The sequence below is a fragment of the Somniosus microcephalus genome, unplaced genomic scaffold, assembly GCF_052327205.1.
Source record: "Somniosus microcephalus isolate GS21.2 unplaced genomic scaffold, FLI_Smic_1.0 scaffold71, whole genome shotgun sequence".
In the NCBI taxonomy this organism is placed as follows: domain Eukaryota; kingdom Metazoa; phylum Chordata; class Chondrichthyes; order Squaliformes; family Somniosidae; genus Somniosus; species Somniosus microcephalus.
The window spans coordinates 53279-69322 of NW_028225258.1; the positions used below are offsets into that span (position 1 = coordinate 53279).

At 48.5% G+C, this 16044-nt stretch overlaps 1 protein-coding gene across 4 annotated transcripts in view; it reads left to right on the forward strand.

The window, feature by feature from the left end:
- LOC147083141 (NACHT, LRR and PYD domains-containing protein 3-like) overlaps positions 1 to 16044 on the forward strand; it is a 60802-nt gene that overhangs the window by 32431 nt on the left and 12327 nt on the right. For all 4 annotated transcript variants that reach the window (XM_085980223.1, XM_085980225.1, XM_085980224.1 and 1 more), the window contains exons 3-4: positions 7046 to 7217; positions 7319 to 7384. In XM_085980223.1, coding sequence (XP_085836349.1) covers positions 7046 to 7217; positions 7319 to 7384 — 238 coding nt within the window. The remainder of the gene's footprint in view (positions 1 to 7045; positions 7218 to 7318; positions 7385 to 16044) is intronic.

Below are 16044 nucleotides of genomic sequence, written 5' to 3' on the forward strand. Positions count from 1 at the left end.
ACTAATTGAAAATGGAGCTGAACACTGCAATCATCAGAGAACATCCCCACTCCTGGCTTTATGATGGAGGGAAGGTCATTGGCGAAGCAGCTGAAGTGGTTAGTCCGAAGACTCTGCCCCGAGGATCTCCTGCAGTGATGTCCTGGTGCTGAGATGATTCTCCAATAACCACACTCCATGGTGCCACACACGTCGAACACTGCCCCGAGGAACTCCTGCAGTGATGTCCTGGTGCTGAGACGATTCTCCAATAACCACACTCCATGGTGCCACACACGACGAACACTGTCCCGAGGATCTCCTGCAGTGATGTCCTGGTGCTGAGACGATTCTCCTCCAATAACCACACTCCATGGTGCCACACACGATGAACACTGCCCCGAGGATCTCCTGCAGTGATGTCCTGGTGCTGAGACGATTCTCCTCCAATAACCACATTACATGGTGTCACACACGTCGAACACTGTCCCGAGGATCTCCTGCAGTGATGTCCTGGTGCTGAGACGATGCTCCAATAACCACACTCCATGGTGTCACATACGTCGAACACTGTCCCGAGGATCTCCTACAGTGATGTCCTGGTGCTGAGACGATTCTCCTCCAATAACCACACTCCATGGTGCCACACACGTCGAACACTGTCCCGAGGATCTCCTGCAGTGATGTCCTGCTGCTGAGACGATTCTCCAATAACCACACTCCATGGTGCCACACACGATGAACACTGTCCCGAGGATCTCCTGCAGTGATGTCCTGGTGCTGAGACGATTCTCCTCCAATAACCACACTCCATGGTGCCACACACGTCGAACACTGTCCCGAGGGTCTCCTGCAGTGATGTCCTGGTGCTGAGACGATTCTCCTCCAATAACCACACTCCATGGTGTCACACACGTCGAACACTGTCCCGAGGATCTCCTGCAGTGATGTCCTGGTGCTGAGACGATTCTCCTCCAATAACCACACTCCATGGTGTCACACACGTCGAACACTGTCCCGAGGATCTCCTGCAGTGATGTCCTGGTGCTGAGACGATTCTCCAATAACCACACTCCATGGTGTCACACACGTCGAACACTGTCCCGAGGATCTCCTGCAGTGATGTCCTGGTGCTGAGACGATTCTCCAATAACCGCACTCCATGGTGCCACACACGACGAACACTGTCCCGAGGATCTCCTGCAGTGATGTCCTGGTGCTGAGATTCTCCAATAACCACACTCCATGGTGTCACACACGACGAACACTGTCCCGAGGATCTCCTGCAGTGATGTCCTGGTGCTGAGACGATTCTCCTCCAATAACCACACTCCATGGTGCCACACACGTCGAACACTGTCCCGAGGAAACCCTGCAGTGATGTCCTGGTGCTGAGACGATTCGCCTCCAATAACCACACTCCATGGTGTCACACACGTCGAACACTGTCCCGAAGATCTCCTGCAGTGATGTCCTGGTGCTGAGACGATTCTCCAATAACCACACTCCATGGTGTCACACACGTCGAACACTGTCCCGAGGATCTCCTGCAGTGATGTCCTGGTGCTGAGATGATTCACCTCCAATAACCACACTCCATGATGCCACACACGTCGAACACTGTCCCGAAGATCTCCTGCAGTGATGTCCTGGTGCTGAGACGATTCTCCAATAACCACACTCCATGGTGCCACACACGTCGAACACTGTCCCGAGGATCTCCTGCAGTGATGTCCTGGTGCTGAGACGATTCTCCAATAACCACAGTCCATGGTGCCACACACGTCGAACACTGTCCCGAGGATCTCCTGCAGTGATGTCCTGGTGCTGAGACGATTCTCCAATAACCACACTCCATGGTGTCACACACGTCGAACACTGTCCCGAGGAACTCCTGCAGTGATGTCCTGGTGCTGAGACGATTCTCCAATAACCACACTCCATGGTGCCACACACGTCGAACACTGTCCCGAGGATCTCCTGCAGTGATGTCCTGGTGCTGAGACGATTCTCCTCCAATAACCACACTCCATGGTGCCACACACGTCGAACACTGTCCCGAGGATCTCCTGCAGTGATGTCCTGGTGCTGAGACGATTCTCCTCCAATAACCACACTCCATGGTGCCACACACGTCGAACTCTGTCCCGAGGATCTCCTGCAGTGATGTCCTGGTGCTGAGACGATTCTCCAATAACCACACTCCATGGTGTCACACACGTCGAACACTGTCCCGAGGATCTCCTGCAGTGATGTCCTGGTGCTGAGACGATTCTCCAATAACCACAGTCCATGGTGCCACACACGTCGAACACTGTCCCGAGGATCTCCTGCAGTGATGTCCTGGTGCTGAGACGATTCTCCAATAACCACACTCCATGGTGTCACACACGTCGAACACTGTCCCGAGGAACTCCTGCAGTGATGTCCTGGTGCTGAGACGATTCTCCTCCAATAACCACACTCCATGGTGCCACACACGTCGAACACTGTCCCGAGGAACTCCTGCAGTGATGTCCTGGTGCTGAGACGATTCTCCTCCAATAACCACACTCCATGGTGCCACACACGTCGAACACTGTCCCGCGGATCTCCTGCAGTGATGTCCTGGTGCTGAGACGATGCTCCAATAACCACACTCCATGGTGTCACACACGTCGAACACTGTCCCGAGGATCTCCTGCAGTGATGTCCTGGTGCTGAGACGATTCTCCAATAACCACACTCCATGGTGTCACACACGTCGAACACTGTCCCGAGGAACTCCTGCAGTGATGTCCTGGTGCTGAGACGATTCTCCAATAACCACACTCCATGGTGTCACACACGTCGAACACTGTCCCGAGGATCTCCTGCAGTGATGTCCTGGTGCTGAGACGATTCACCTCCAATAACCACACTCCATGGTGTCACACACGTCGAACACTGTCCCGAGGATCTCCTGCAGTGATGTCCTGGTGCTGAGACGATTCTCCAATAACCACACTCCATGGTGCCACACACGTCGAACACTGCCCCGAGGAACTCCTGCAGTGATGTCCTGGTGCTGAGACGATTCTCCAATAACCACACTCCATGGTGTCACACACGTCGAACACTGTCCCGAGGATCTCCTGCAGTGATGTCCTGGTGCTGAGACGATTCTCCAATAACCACACTCCATGGTGCATTCAGGTGGATGCAGGGAGGATGTTCCCGATGATGGGTGAAACTAGAACTAGGGGGCATAGTCTTAGAATAAGGGGCTGCTCTTTCAAAACTGAGATGAGGAGGAACTACTTCACTCAGAGGGTGGTAGGTCCATGGAATATGCTGCCCCAAAAAGCTGTCGAAGCTACATCATTACATAAATTTAAAACAGAAATAGACAGTTTCCTAGTAGAAAAGGGAATTAAGGGTTACGGGGAGCGGGCAGGAATTTGGACATGAGTCTAGGTTCGGATCGGTCATGGCCCTGTGGGTAGCGGAGCGGGCCCCCAGGGGCCATGTAGCCTGATCCTGCTCCTGTTTTCGTGTGTCTAATGCTGTTAGATTCAGGAGATAGTCCTGTCATAGTGGATTGGCGGTTAGGATCAGATCAGCCATGATCTTATTGAATGGCGGAGCAGGCTCGAGGGGCCAATTGGCCTACTCCTGCTCCTATTTCTTATGTTCTTATGTTCTTATGTGCCACACACGTCGAACACTGTCCCGAGGAACTCCTGCAGTGATGTCCTGGTGCTGAGACGACTCTCCAATAACCACACTCCATGGTGTCACACACGTCGGACACTGTCCCGAGGAACTCCTGCAGTGATGTCCTGGTGCTGAGACGATTCTCCAATAACCACACTCCATGGTGTCACACACGTCGAACACTGTCCCGAGGATCTCCTGCAGTGATGTCCTGGTGCTGAGACGATTCTCCTCCAATAACCACACTCCATGGTGTCACACACGTCGAACACTGTCCCGAGGATCTCCTGCAGTGATGTCCTGGTGCTGAGACGACTCTCCAATAACCACACTCCATGGTGCCACACACGTCGAACACTGTCCCGAGGATCTCCTGCAGTGATGTCCTGGTGCTGTGACGATTCTCCAATAACCACACTCCATGGTGTCACACACGTCGAACACTGTTCCGAGGAACTCCTGCAGTGATGTCCTGGTGCTGAGACGATTCGCCTCCAATAACCACAGTCCATGTTGCCACACACGTCGAACACGGCCCTGAGGTTCTCCTGTAGTGATGTGCTGAGACGATTCTCCAATAACCACACTCCATGATGCCACACATGTCGAACACTGTCCCGAGGAACTCCTGCAGTGATGTCCTGGTGCTGAGACGATTCTCCAATATCCACACTCCATGGTGCCACACACGTCGAACACTGTCCCGAGGAACTCCTGCAGTGATGTCCTGGTGCTGAGACGATTCTCCAATAACCACACTCCATGGTGCCACACATGTCGAACACTGCCTTGATGCCAAGCACAGTCACTGTCGCCTCACAGCTGGAATTCAGTTCTTTGGTCCTTTGTTTGGAGTCGATTGGTCCTGGTGGAACTCAAATTGAGCCTCGGTGAGCAGCTTATTTGTGACGAAGTGCTGCTTGATCGCAGTGTTTATAACTCCTTCCAACACTTTGATTGCGAGCAGGCTGATAGGGCGGTAATTGATCGGGTTGGATTTGTCCTGCTCTTTGTGGACAGGACATACCTGGACAATTCTCTACATTGTCAGGCAGATTCCAGTGATGTAGATATACTTGAACAACTTCACTAGATGTGCAGTTATTTCCAAAGCACAGATCTTCAACACCACAGCCAGAATATTGACGGGACCTTTAGCATTTGCTGTGCCCAGTTCATTCATTTGTTTCTTGATACTGAAATGCGGGGGAACTCTGCACTAAATCTCACACCACCTGTACATTCTGGAACTTTTGTCACCTTTAGTGCTTCCTCCAAGTTGTGTTCAAAATGGAGGAGCACTGATTCATCGGCTGAGGGAGGGCGGTAGCTGGTAATCAGCAGGAGGTTTCCTTGCCCATGTTTGACGTGAAGGCATGAGATTTCCTTGGCTCTGGAGTCAATGTTAATGACACGAAGGACACTTGCATCTGAGGGTACATCACTGTGCCCCACCACTGGTGGGTCTGTCCTGTCCGATGACTGCTGATGGAGGTACCTGGGACTTTGCCTAATAACTATGATTTTAAATGTATCGCTACGTCACACAGTTGCTTGACTAATGTGTGGTCCACTTCTCCCCACTTTGGCACCAGTCCCCAGGAGTTAGTGAGGAGGGATTGGTAGGGTTGACTGAGCTGGGTGTTCCTTCGCCGTGTCCGAATCCAATGCAGAAGCCGAGCGGTCCGCCCTGTTTTATTCTTCTGTATCCTTCTTTTGAGAGGCTTTCTAGGCCATTTCAGAGGCCATCACATTGGTGAAGGACTGGAGTCACGTATAGACCAGGTGTAAAGGGCATTGGGTTTTACGACAATCTTTACTAATATCAGCTTTTTGTTTTGAAATGTTTCAAATTTGAATTCAAATTCATGAAACGTCCACGGTGATATTTGGACCGTTATCTCAGGATTACTTGTCCAGTAACATAACCAACAGGCTATCGTTCTCCACACCTCGCCCTCTCTATATCATTACCCGTCCAGTAACATAACCAACAGGCTATCGTTCTCCACACCTCGCCCTCTCTATATCATTACTCGTCCAGTAACATAACCAACAGGCTATCGTTCTCCACACCTCGCCCTCTCTATATCATTACTCGTCCAGTAACATAACCAACAGGCTATCGTTCTCCACACCTCGCCCTCTCTATATCATTACCCGTCCAGTAACATAACCAACAGGCTATCGTTCTCCACACCTCGCCCTCTCTATATCATTACCCGTCCAGTAACATAACCAACAGGCTATCGTTCTCCACACCTCGCCCTCTCTATCATTACCCATCCAGTAACATAATCAACAGGCTATCGTTCTCCACACCTCGCCCTCTCTATCATTACCCATCCAGTAACATAATCAACAGGCTATCGTTCCCCACACCTCGCCCTCTTTATATCATTACCCGTCCAGTAACATAACCAACAGGCTATCGTTCTCCACACCTCGCCCTCTCTATATCATTACCCGTCCAGTAACATAACCAACAGGCTATCGTTCTCCATACCTCGCCCTCTCTATCATTACTCGTCCAGTAACATAACCAACAGGCTATCGTTCTCCATACCTCGCCCTCTCTATATCATTACCCGTCCAGTAACATAACCAACAGGCTGTCATTCTCGACGTCTCATCATCTCTGTGTCCATTGTCTGATTGCACCTCTGTGAAGTACCTTTCGACGCTTTCTTTTCTGCATTAAAGGTGTTATATAAATGTAATCTTTGATGATGAAAGTCCTGACTACACCAACCCCATTGCTGGATATCTGTTCCCGGTTACCGAGGTTTCATACCGGCAGCGGATGTGTAAAATAACGGGTGTCGGACATTTCAATTACCGGGGGGGAAAGCGATTAGATTTTTCATTATTTTTATTGGTCGATTCTCCAGCCCTACACCAACAGTGATTGTTTCGATTAGTCGGTGTAATTTCTCAGGCAGTTTTCTAGCTGTTTCTCTCACTTCAGATTCGTTCCTTCCCTGCCACTAGAGTTCTGACTCGCTGCTTTTTTATTTCTCGGGAAATCGCAAAGTGCAGCAGCAGGAAAAACTGAGAGAAAGGAGTCTATCATATTGTCAGTCAGTAATCTGATGTCATGTTGGACACTGAGGGACAGAGACAAATAATCACGTTAAAACTGCTGCAGATTCTCAGTGATTCCTCACTCTCCGAGAACTATAATTCATTAAATTTCTTTGCCGTTAATGAGTGAATAAAGATGTTTACAGAATATTCAGCCCATGTTCAGAATGGATCAGAACCTGGCACAGTGACTGCTTCCGGTGCTCAACAACTGGGAGATCCCATCACTGAGCAGATCCTTTCCTTCTCATTCTCGGTGTTTATATTTCACTCGGCTCCTCAATATATTCATTTCTATTCTTTACAGAAAGTCACTGAGCTCGCGGAGAAGGGAAACCGGGCGGACAGTTCCAAACTTCTCCTAACTCTGGTGATGGAGAAAGGCTCTCGGGCCCGAAGGGTGATGTGGGAATCCTTTGTGAAAATGCGCCATGGGGTACCAAAGCTGGACAAAATACTGAAAGAAATACAGGAACTTGGTACGGTAAAATCACACGCTGAATTCAAATTCACATTCAAACAGGATTTCACTATAATATTACACAGATCTGATTTCATGAACGCTAATTGATTTAAACAGGTTCTGAACCATTTGATTACATGAACATCGCACAAGATTTATCCGAAGTACCCAGACACCTGAGAGGTAAGTGATGAAATGGAGATTTCAAACTGTTTATCTCACGATAGAATCCAAATATTTGACTGGAGCTGATTTGTTTAAATGTTGTCAGAATCTGTGAATGAGAAGGTCCAAGTCTCAGGGAATAGGATTGAACATTATTTGGATTCGTGATTAATCCACAAATGTTCTGCATAGATTCAATTTACAAATAAAGCCGATTTTTGAATTATTGGTAAATTTGCAGGTCTTGTATGCTCCAGTTAATCCGACTGTACATTGCCTACAACTGGCAGGATCCTGATACACTGTGGAACCATATACACACCTGGCAGGATCCTGATACACGGTGAAACCCCATACACACCAGGCAGGATCCTGATACACTGAAACCCCATACACACCTGGCAGGATCCTGATACACTGTGAAACCCCATACACACCTGGCAGGATCCTGATACACTGTGAAACCCCATACACACCTGGCAGGATCCTGATACACTGTGAAACCCCATACACACCTGGCAGGATCCTGATACACTGTGAAACCCCATACACACCAGGCAGGATCCTGATACACTGTGAAACCCCATACACACCTGGCAGGATCCTGATACACTGTGAAACCCCATACACACCTGGCAGGATCCTGATACACTGTGAAACCCCATACACACCTGGCAGGATCCTGATACACTGTGAAACCCCATACACACCTGGCAGGATCCTGATACACTGTGAAACCCCATACACACCTGGCAGGATCCTGATACACTGTGAAACCCCATACACACCTGGCAGGATCCTGATACACTGTGAAACCCCATACACACCTGGCAGGATCCTGATACACGGTGAAACCCCATACACACCTGGCAGGATCCTGATACACTGTGAAACCCCATACACACCTGGCAGGATCCCGATACACTGTGAAACCCCATACACACCTGGCAGGATCCTGATACACTGTGAAACCCCATACACACCTGGCAGAATCCTGATACACTGTGAAACCCCATACACACCTGGCAGGATCCTGATACACGGTGAAACCCCATACACACCTGGCAGGATCCCGATACACTGTGAAACCCCATACACACCTGGCAGGATCCTGATACACTGTGAAACCCCATACACACCTGGCAGGATCCCGATACACTGTGAAACCCCACACACACCTGGCCAGACCATTATACCGTGTGAAACGAATGCCTTTGTGCCTGATGTGGATGTTATCTCTGCCCCTGGGCAGCTATTCAGCACAAACTGTGGTCAGTGGTGGAGAATTGGGAAAAGGTTAAGCATTACCATTGTACATCACCTCATGAACATCCGATAGTGTTCGCTCTAATCTGAGAAGATGTTCAGAGTTTCACAATCAAACATTCACTGAGGAGGAACATCAGCAATAGGCCATGTTCTGGGTGATTTGAAATTGACTGTGCCGATTACCTCTGGCAGTAAAACAGACAAACTAGGCACAGAGAATCTTGTTGTACTGAAAGAACCGTCATTTCATTCAGGGGGATTTTGATCCCAATTTAATTATTATCACAAACATATTTATAATTTTCAAAACTACATTATCGGCAACTCGTATCCAAATGAAACGATGGAGTTTAATAATAGTAACTGTTGAAATGAAGTCTGTCTTCCCTAACGTAATACTGAGTGAAGTGGGCGGTAGTTCTAGTTCTGATTCTGATCGGTTATCTGATGAGACTGTTATCTAAACATAATATAAATGTAAAATTACTGAAAGCTGATCGCATTTTCTGAAACACAACAGGAGGATGTTTAGGGGAACAAAAGGCTACTTTGGTCCAAACCAGTCTGTCCCTGTTGGAGGTGAACTCACCTTCCTCTCTTCAGTTTATCCACAGAAACACAACCAATTGTCTCTTGTCCCCAATCACACTGCCCCTTAGTGTCCTCCCTGGTAACTGGTCTCCCACTCTACTACCCTTCAGTGAAAAATATTACCCTGATTTCACACAGAAACACAAGCAATTGTCTCTTGTCCCCAATCACACTGCCCCTTAGTGTCCTCCCTGGTAACTGGTCTCCCACTCTACTACCCTTCAGTGAAAAATATTACCCTGATTTCACACAGAAACACAACCAATTGTCTCTTGTCCCCAATCACACTGCCCCTTAGTGTCCTCCCTGGTAACTGGTCTCCCACTCTACTACCCTTCAGTGAAAAATATTACCCTGATTTCACACACAAACACAACCAATTGTCTCTTGTCCCCAATCACACTGCCCCTTAGTGTCCTCCCTGGTAACTGGTCTCCCACTCTCCTACCCTTCAGTGAAAAATATTACCCTGATTTCACACACAAACACAACCAATTGTCTCTTGTCCCCAATCACACTGCCCCTTAGTGTCCTCCCTGGTAACTGGTCTCCCACTCTACTACCCTTCAGTGAGAAATATTACCCTGATTTCACACAGAAACACAACCAATTGTCTCTTGTCCCCAATCACACTGCCCCTTAGTGTCCTCCCTGGTAACTGGTCTCCCACTCTACTACCCTTCAGTGAGAAATATTACCCTGATTTCACACAGAAACACAACCAATTGTCTCTTGTCCCCAATCACACTGCCCCTTAGTGTCCTCCCTGGTAACTGGTCTCCCACTCTACTACCCTTCAGTGAGAAATATTACCCTGATTTCACACAGAAATACAACCAATTGTCTCTTGTCCCCAATCACACTGCCCCTTAGTGTCCTCCCTGGTAACTGGTCTCCCACTCTACTACCCTTCAGTGAAAAATATTACCCTGATTTCACACAGAAACACAACCAATTGTCTCTTGTCCCCAATCACACTGCCCCTTAGTGTCCTCCCTGGTAACTGGTCTCCCACTCTACTACCCTTCAGTGAGAAATATTACCCTGATTTCACACAGAAACACAACCAATTGTCTCTTGTCCCCAATCACACTGCCCCTTAGTGTCCTCCCTGGTAACTGGTCTCCCACTCTACTACCCTTCAGTGAAAAATATTACCCTGATTTCACACAGAAACACAACCAATTGTCTCTTGTCCCCAATCACACTGCCCCTTAGTGTCCTCCCTGGTAACTGGTCTCCCACTCTACTACCCTTCAGTGAAAAATATTACCCTGATTTCACACAGAAACACAACCAATTGTCTCTTGTCCCCAATCACACTGCCCCTTAGTGTCCTCCCTGGTAACTGGTCTCCCACTCTACTACCCTTCAGTGAAAAATATTACCCTGATTTCACACAGAAACACAACCAATTGTCTCTTGTCCCCAATCACACTGCCCCTTAGTGTCCTCCCTGGTAACTGGTCTCCCACTCTACTACCCTTCAGTGAGAAATATTACCCTGATTTCACACAGAAACACAACCAATTGTCTCTTGTCCCCAATCACACTGCCCCTTAGTGTCCTCCCTGGTAACTGGTCTCCCACTCTATTACCCTTCAGTGAGAAATATTACCCTGATTTCACACAGAAACACAACCAATTCTCTCTTGTCCCCAATCACACTGCCCCTTAGTGTCCTCCCTGGTAACTGGTCTCCCACTCTACTACCCTTCAGTGAAAAATATTACCCTGATTTCACACAGAAACACAACCAATTGTCTCTTGTCCCCAATCACACTGCCCCTTAGTGTCCTCCCTGGTAACTGGTCTCCCACTCTACTACCCTTCAGTGAAAAATATTACCCTGATTTCACACAGAAACACAACCAATTGTCTCTTGTCCCCAATCACACTGCCCCTTAGTGTCCTCCCTGGTAACTGGTCTCCCACTCTACTACCCTTCAGTGAGAAATATTACCCTGATTTCACACAGAAACACAACCAATTGTCTCTTGTCCCCAATCACACTGCCCCTTAGTGTCCTCCCTGGTAACTGGTCTCCCACTCTACTACCCTTCAGTGAGAAATATTACCCTGATTTCACACAGAAACACAACCAATTGTCTCTTGTCCCCAATCACACTGCCCCTTAGTGTCCTCCCTGGTAACTGGTCTCCCACTCTACTACCCTTCAGTGAGAAATATTACCCTGATTTCACACAGAAACACAACCAATTGTCTCTTGTCCCCAATCACACTGCTCCTTAGTGTCCTCCCTGGTAACTGGTCTCCCACTCTACTACCCTTCAGTGAGAAATATTACCCTGATTTCACACAGAAACACAACCAATTGTCTCTTGTCCCCAATCACACTGCCCCTTAGTGTCCTCCCTGGTAACTGGTCTCCCACTCTACTACCCTTCAGTGAAAAATATTACCCTGATTTCACACACAAACACAACCAATTGTCTCTTGTCCCCAATCACACTGCCCCTTAGTGTCCTCCCTGGTAACTGGTCTCCCACTCTACTACCCTTCAGTGAAAAATATTACCCTGATTTCACACACAAACACAACCAATTGTCTCTTGTCCCCAATCACACTGCCCCTTAGTGTCCTCCCTGGTAACTGGTCTCCCACTCTACTACCCTTCAGTGAAAAATATTACCCTGATTTCACACACAAACACAACCAATTGTCTCTTGTCCCCAATCACACTGCCCCTTAGTGTCCTCCCTGGTAACTGGTCTCCCACTCTACTACCCTTCAGTGAAAAATATTACCCTGATTTCACACAGAAACACAACCAATTGTCTCTTGTCCCCAATCACACTGCCCCTTAGTGTCCTCCCTGGTAACTGGTCTCCCACTCTACTACCCTTCAGTGAGAAATATTACCCTGATTTCACACAGAAACACAACCAATTGTCTCTTGTCCCCAATCACACTGCCCCTTAGTGTCCTCCCTGGTAACTGGTCTCCCACTCTACTACCCTTCAGTGAGAAATAGTACCCTGATTTCACACAGAAACACAACCAATTGTCTCTTGTCCCCAATCACACTGCCCCTTAGTGTCCTCCCTGGTAACTGGTCTCCCACTCTACTACCCTTCAGTGAGAAATAGTACCCTGATTTCACACAGAAACACAACCAATTGTCTCTTGTCCCCAATCACACTGCCCCTTAGTGTCCTCCCTGGTAACTGGTCTCCCACTCTACTACCCTTCAGTGAAAAATATTGCCCTGATTTCACACAGAAACACAACCAATTGTCTCTTGTCCCCAATCACACTGCCCCTTAGTGTCCTCCCTGGTAACTGGTCTCCCACTCTACTACCCTTCAGTGAAAAATATTACCCTGATTTCACACAGAAACACAACCAGTTGTCTCTTGTCCCCAATCACACTGCCCCTTAGTGTCCTCCCTGGTAACTGGTCTCCCACTCTACTACCCTTCAGTGAGAAATATTACCCTGATTTCACACAGAAACACAACCAATTGTCTCTTGTCCCCAATCACACTGCCCCTTAGTGTCCTCCCTGGTAACTGGTCTCCCACTCTACTACCCTTCAGTGAAAAATATTACCCTGATTTCCCTTCTTACTCCTGGCGAGTTAGTCAGTTTTCCCTTAATTAATTGTGTTCTTTATGAATCTCATTCCGGCATTAAGTTTGTGACTTCGATTAGATATTCTGATCAATTCCTGACACACAGTCATCGTATTTCCCTTTGCACTTTCACCATTTCAATAATAATATTCCTGTGATTAGAAGGGCACACAATACCTGCCCAGGGTCTGATAGACAAATGGTGGAACTTCCGTCCATTCACAGTCTGTCCCTCTCCCAGTGTACACACTAACCCAGGTAACCTGCCCACGGTCTGATACAGTAACAGTGCAAGTTCTGTCCATTCACAGTCTGTCCCTCTCCCAGTGTACACACTAACCCAGATAACCTGCCCACGGTCTGATACAGTAACAGTGTAAGTTCTGTCCATTCACAGTCTGTCCCTCTCCCAGTGTACACACTACCCCAGATAACCTGCCCACGGTCTGATACAGTAACAGTGCAAGTTCTGTCCATTCACAGTTTGTCCCTCTCCCAGTGTACACACTAACACAGATAACCTGCCCACGGTCTGATACAGTAACAGTGCAAGTTCTGTCCATTCACAGTCTGTCCCTCTCCCAGTGTACACACTAACCCAGATAACCTGCCCATGGTCTGATACAGTAACAGTGCAAGTTCTGTCCATTCACAGTCTGTCCCTCTCCCAGTGTACACACTAACCCAGATAACCTGCCCACGGTCTGATACAGTAACAGTGCAAGTTCTGTCCATTCACAGTCTGTCCCTCTCCCAGTGTACACACTAACCCAGATAACCTGCCCACGGTCTGATACAGTAACAGTGCAAGTTCTGTCCATTCACAGTCTGTCCCTCTCCCAGTGTACACACTAACCCAGATAACCTGCCCACGGTCTGATACAGTAACAGTGCAAGTTCTGTCCATTCACAGTCTGTCCCTCTCCCAGTGTACACACTAACCCAGATAACCTGCCCACGGTCTGATACAGTAACAGTGCAAGTTCTGTCCATTCACAGTTTGTCCCTCTCCCAGTGTACACACTAACCCAGATAACCTGCCCACAGTCTGATACAGTAACAGTGCAAGTTCTGTCCATTCACAGTCTGTCCCTCCCCCAGTGTACACACTACCCCAGATAACCTGCCCATGGTCTGATACAGTAACAGTGCAAGTTCTGTCCATTCACAGTGTGACACTCTCCCAGTGTACACACTAACCCAGATAACCTGCCCACGGTCTGATACAGTAACAGTGCAAGTTCTGTCCATTCACAGTCTGTCCCTCTCCCAGTGTACACACTAACCCAGATAACCTGCCCACGGTCTGATACAGTAACAGTGCAAGTCCTGTCCATTCACAGTCTGTCCCTCTCCCAGTGTACACACTAACCCAGATAACCTGCCCACGGTCTGATACAGTAACAGTGCAAGTTCTGTCCATTCACAGTCTGTCCCTCTCCCTGTGTACACACTAACCCAGATAACCTGCAAACGGTCTGATACAGTAACAGTGCAAGTTCTGTCCATTCACAGTCTGTCCCTCTCCCAGTGTACACACTAACCCAGATAACCTGCCCACGGTCTGATACAGTAACAGTGCAAGTTCTGTCCATTCACAGTCTGTCCCTCTCCCAGTGTACACACTAACACAGATAACCTGCCCACGGTCTGATACAGTAACAGTGCAAGTTCTGTCCATTCACTGTCTGTCCCTCTCCCAGTGTACGCACTAACCCAGATAACCTGCCCACGGTCTGATACAGTAACAGTGCAAGTTCTGTCCATTCACAGTCTGTCCCTCTCCCCGTGTACACACTAACCCAGATAACCTGCCCACGGTCTGATACAGTTACAGTGCAAGTTCTGTCCATTCACAGTCTGTCCCTCTCCCAGTGTACACACTAACACAGATAACCAGCCCACGGTCTGATACAGTAACAGTGCAAGTTCTGTCCATTCACAGTCTGTCCCTCTCCCAGTGTACACACTAACCCAGATAACCTGCCCACGGTCTGATACAGTAACAGTGCAAGTTCTGTCCATTCACAGTCTGTCCCTCTCCCAGTGTGTACACTAACCCAGATAACCTGCCCACGGTCTGATACAGTAACAGTGCAAGTTCTGTCCATTCACAGTCTGTCCCTCTCCCAGTGTACACACTAACCCAGATAACCAGCCCACGGTCTGATACAGTAACAGTGCAAGTTCTGTCCATTCACAGTCTGTCCCTCTCCCAGTGTACACACTAACCCAGATAACCTGCCCACGGTCTGATACAGTAACAGTGCAAGTTCTGTCCATTCACAGTCTGTCCCTCTCCCCGTGTACACACTAACCCAGATAACCTGCCCACGGTCTGATACAGTAACAGTGCAAGTTCTGTCCATTCACAGTCTGTCCCTCTCCCAGTGTACACACTAACCCAGATAACCTGCCCACGGTCTGATACAGTAACAGTGCAAGTTCTGTCCATTCACAGTCTGTCCCTCTCCCAGTGAACACACTAACCCAGATAACCAGCCCACGGTCTGATACAGTAACAGTGCAAGTTCTGTCCATTCACAGTCTGTCCCTCTCCCAGTGTACACACTAACCCAGATAACCTGCCCACGGTCTGATACAGTAACAGTGCAAGTTCTGTCCATTCACAGTCTGTCCCTCTCCCAGTGTACACACTAACCCAGATAACCTGCCCACGGTCTGATACAGTAACAGTGCAAGTTCTGTCCATTCACAGTCTGTCCCTCCCCCAGTGTACACACTAACCCAGATAACCTGCCCACGGTCTGATACATTAACAGTGCAAGTTCTGTCCATTCACAGTCTGTCCCTCTCCCAGTGTACACACTAACCCAGATAACCAGCCCACGGTCTGATACACTAACAGTGCAAGTTCTGTCCATTCACAGTCTGTCCCTCTCCCAGTGTACACACTAACACAGATAACCTGCCCACGGTCTGATACAGTAACAGTGCAAGTTCTGTCCATTCACAGTCTGTCCCTCTCCCAGTGTACACACTAACCCAGATAACCAGCCCACGGTCTGATACAGTAACAGTGCAAGTTCTGTCCATTCACAGTCTGTCCCTCTCCCAGTGTACACACTAACCCAGATAACCTGCCCACGGTCTGATACAGTAACAGTGCAAGTTCTGTCCATTCACAGTCTGCCCCTCTCCCAGTGTACACACTAACCCAGATAACCAGCCCACGGTCTGATACAGTAACAGTGCAAGTTC